The sequence below is a fragment of the Castanea sativa genome, chromosome 1 (assembly GCF_040712315.1).
Source record: "Castanea sativa cultivar Marrone di Chiusa Pesio chromosome 1, ASM4071231v1".
In the NCBI taxonomy this organism is placed as follows: domain Eukaryota; kingdom Viridiplantae; phylum Streptophyta; class Magnoliopsida; order Fagales; family Fagaceae; genus Castanea; species Castanea sativa.
In genome coordinates, this window is record NC_134013.1 from 79,869,751 (window position 1) to 79,872,448 (window position 2,698).

Genomic DNA, 2,698 nt, shown 5'->3' on the forward strand with positions numbered 1-2,698 from the left:
ACTCACAATCAATCACAACCTTTACAAAATCCATTAGTCCACAACGTCCGACCTTAACATCAAAATTGTAATTGCCTTGTCACATAATATATATAAAATGCAAGCCTACTTCCTTGGTTGTAGCCGATTCATACGGGTTAAGATTAAACGAGGCAGCAGTGTTAGAGTTAGCTAGGTAGGCTTTGTCGAAAGATTGAAGGTAAATGACATTATTTTTTGTCTGTGTATATTTGACATATGATGACATGATAGCTATGTGCAGATATTTATTAGGAGTAGAAGTGTAAGAGGTAAAGACTGTAAATTGAAATGCAAAAGTTTTGTGTGTATGTATGAGAGAAGAAAAGTATTGAAACATTATACCAAAAGAAACAAATAATACTCATTTTTTAATTTAAAAAGTTTTGAAATATTGAACCAAATAAAACAAAAAATCAGTATTTAATTTGTTCTAATCTCATGTTTTCCTACATGAGATCTTTGCTTACACACACACATACACACACACACACACACACACACACACATTGGCTGCTGCATGCCCTGGCCATGGGAGACTGCCTTGGCCTTGGCTGCCTGCTCATGGGAGCTGTCTTGGCCTTGGCTGCCTGCTCATGGGAGCTGCCTTGGCCTTGGCTGCCTACCCGTGTGTGTGTGTGTGTGTGGGTTAGGTTCAAGTTACAACCGATGTAATTTTAAGTAATGTTACACCACTCAATATTTTTTAATTAGATGTGAATTTTGATAAATCCACCGTTGGATTACATTATCTTCGCATATTCTCCATGCTTACAAAATTTAAAGATGATCAAAGATTTATAGACATGTCATCAATTAATTATTTAAATTCAAGTTTTTGTAGTTTAAAATAATGTATAAAAGATGAGTTTATGAATCAAATGGTAAATTACATCCAATTGGCATGAAAATTGGCGTGCATGTTAAGAATATGTAATTCAACAATTGGATTTTCAAAATATGAATCGAATAACAAATTATTAGGTGATGTAACATTTTTTAGAGTTATACCTGGTGTAACTTGAACCCAACCTTATATACACACACACACACATAAAGGGAAGAAAAGTATTGAAATATTAAACCAAAAGAAACAAATAATACTCATTTTTTAATTTAAAAAGTTTTGAAATATTGAACCAAATAAAATAAAAAATCAATATTTAATTTGTTCTTATCTTTGATATGATACTTGAGAATATTCCAATTCTCTTGAGAAAGAATACACCTATATATATATATATATATATATATATATATATATATATATATTGATTTGTGCCTAATGTTTAAATTGTTGTGACAATGTGATTAATCATTAATTTTTGATAATCAATTCCATGTTTTTATACTTAGTATTCTCAAAAACCTTCTCCCGTTTCCCATGAATATAACTCCTCTATATCACATTTTATGTTTCACTTTATATTCCATCAATCATAATTTTGTATGTGTTTATTTATATATTTTTCCATTTTAAACTTTTGGCTATTTTATTAGGATAGTTAAAAAAATACATGGTATATTGTGATTAGTGGAATACAAAAAATAATACACAGAATTTGTATTCTTCTCTAGTGTATATTAAAATACTTAGTATTTTAAAAAAAAAATCCACTTTTTTATATTTCTATTTTTTTGAGTAAAACGTTTTTATATTACTTAATTTGTTTAGTTTTTGCATACAAACCAAGCGATGGTCTTGTCATAGAATTATTAGCAGCATCCAAACACAGAAAACGTGTTTGTATGAAAAACGCGTACAAGTAAAACCTTTGTTTCTTTGATATTTCCTTTCCTAATCCTTCTAGACTTCCAATTTCTCCACAATAAAAAGGAATCTTCAGTTTCTACTTTCATCGTTAAAAAGACTCTCTCTCTCATAGACTCATACATACGCATGGCTGCCCTTCATGAAAAACCATTAATGGAGAATGAAGAAGGAGAAGATATGTATAACTATGATGAAGAAACCAGTTCCGCATCTGGGTGTTGCTGTTTTCGGCTTTTCGGGTTCAGACAGAGGCAAAGCAAAGACAATGAAAGCAAATATCTTTTGCCGCAAAATGGAGAACACGGAGAGACATGGTGGGTGAATCAACTGAATGAGGTTAAGCAGGTCACAGAAGTATTGGCCGGGCCCAAGTGGAAGACTTTCTTGAGAAAGTTCAGCAGATTTGGTATCAACAAGAACAAGAAAGAGAAGAACAGGTTTCGGTATGATCCAGAGAGTTATGCTCTTAATTTTGATCGAGGTCTTGATAGTGAGGATGATGCCTTGGTTCTTGATTTTAGCGTTACTGGATCCGGAAAGTGATGATTTGTATGGAGATTTTTTTTTTTTTTAATGATTCACGTCTCTTTGTACTTTTAACTTTTTTCCCTGTATAGAATATAATGTTCTTTCATCTCTTTTATTGGAATTCAGTCTATGTAGAGAAATTTTGTGTGTTTGATATTGCCATCTTTCTTTTCCGTAAAATCTCATTCTACAAATTTGCTAAAAACTAGAGACAGTTCCTTGTTAACGATGTAATTATGCCGCACTTGTTTAAAAGGAACAAAAAAATAGTTTATACCCATTGGGGATTAGACGTGCCTGCACAGCTGCACTATTCAGTTTTTGATAACTCAATAGTTGGGTGGGGAAGAGTGATGCATACACAAAAAATTTGTATAC

The 2,698-nt window shown here is 31.9% G+C and overlaps 1 protein-coding gene across 1 annotated transcript; it reads left to right on the forward strand.

Annotated features, from left to right (window-relative positions):
• The first annotated feature begins 1,918 nt into the window (after positions 1 to 1,918).
• On the forward strand, positions 1,919 to 2,335 carry LOC142635158 (uncharacterized). The gene has a single exon (XM_075809365.1). It carries the CDS (start codon positions 1,919 to 1,921, stop codon positions 2,333 to 2,335), a length of 417 nt encoding a protein of 138 aa, XP_075665480.1.
• Positions 2,336 to 2,698: the final 363 nt, after the last annotated feature.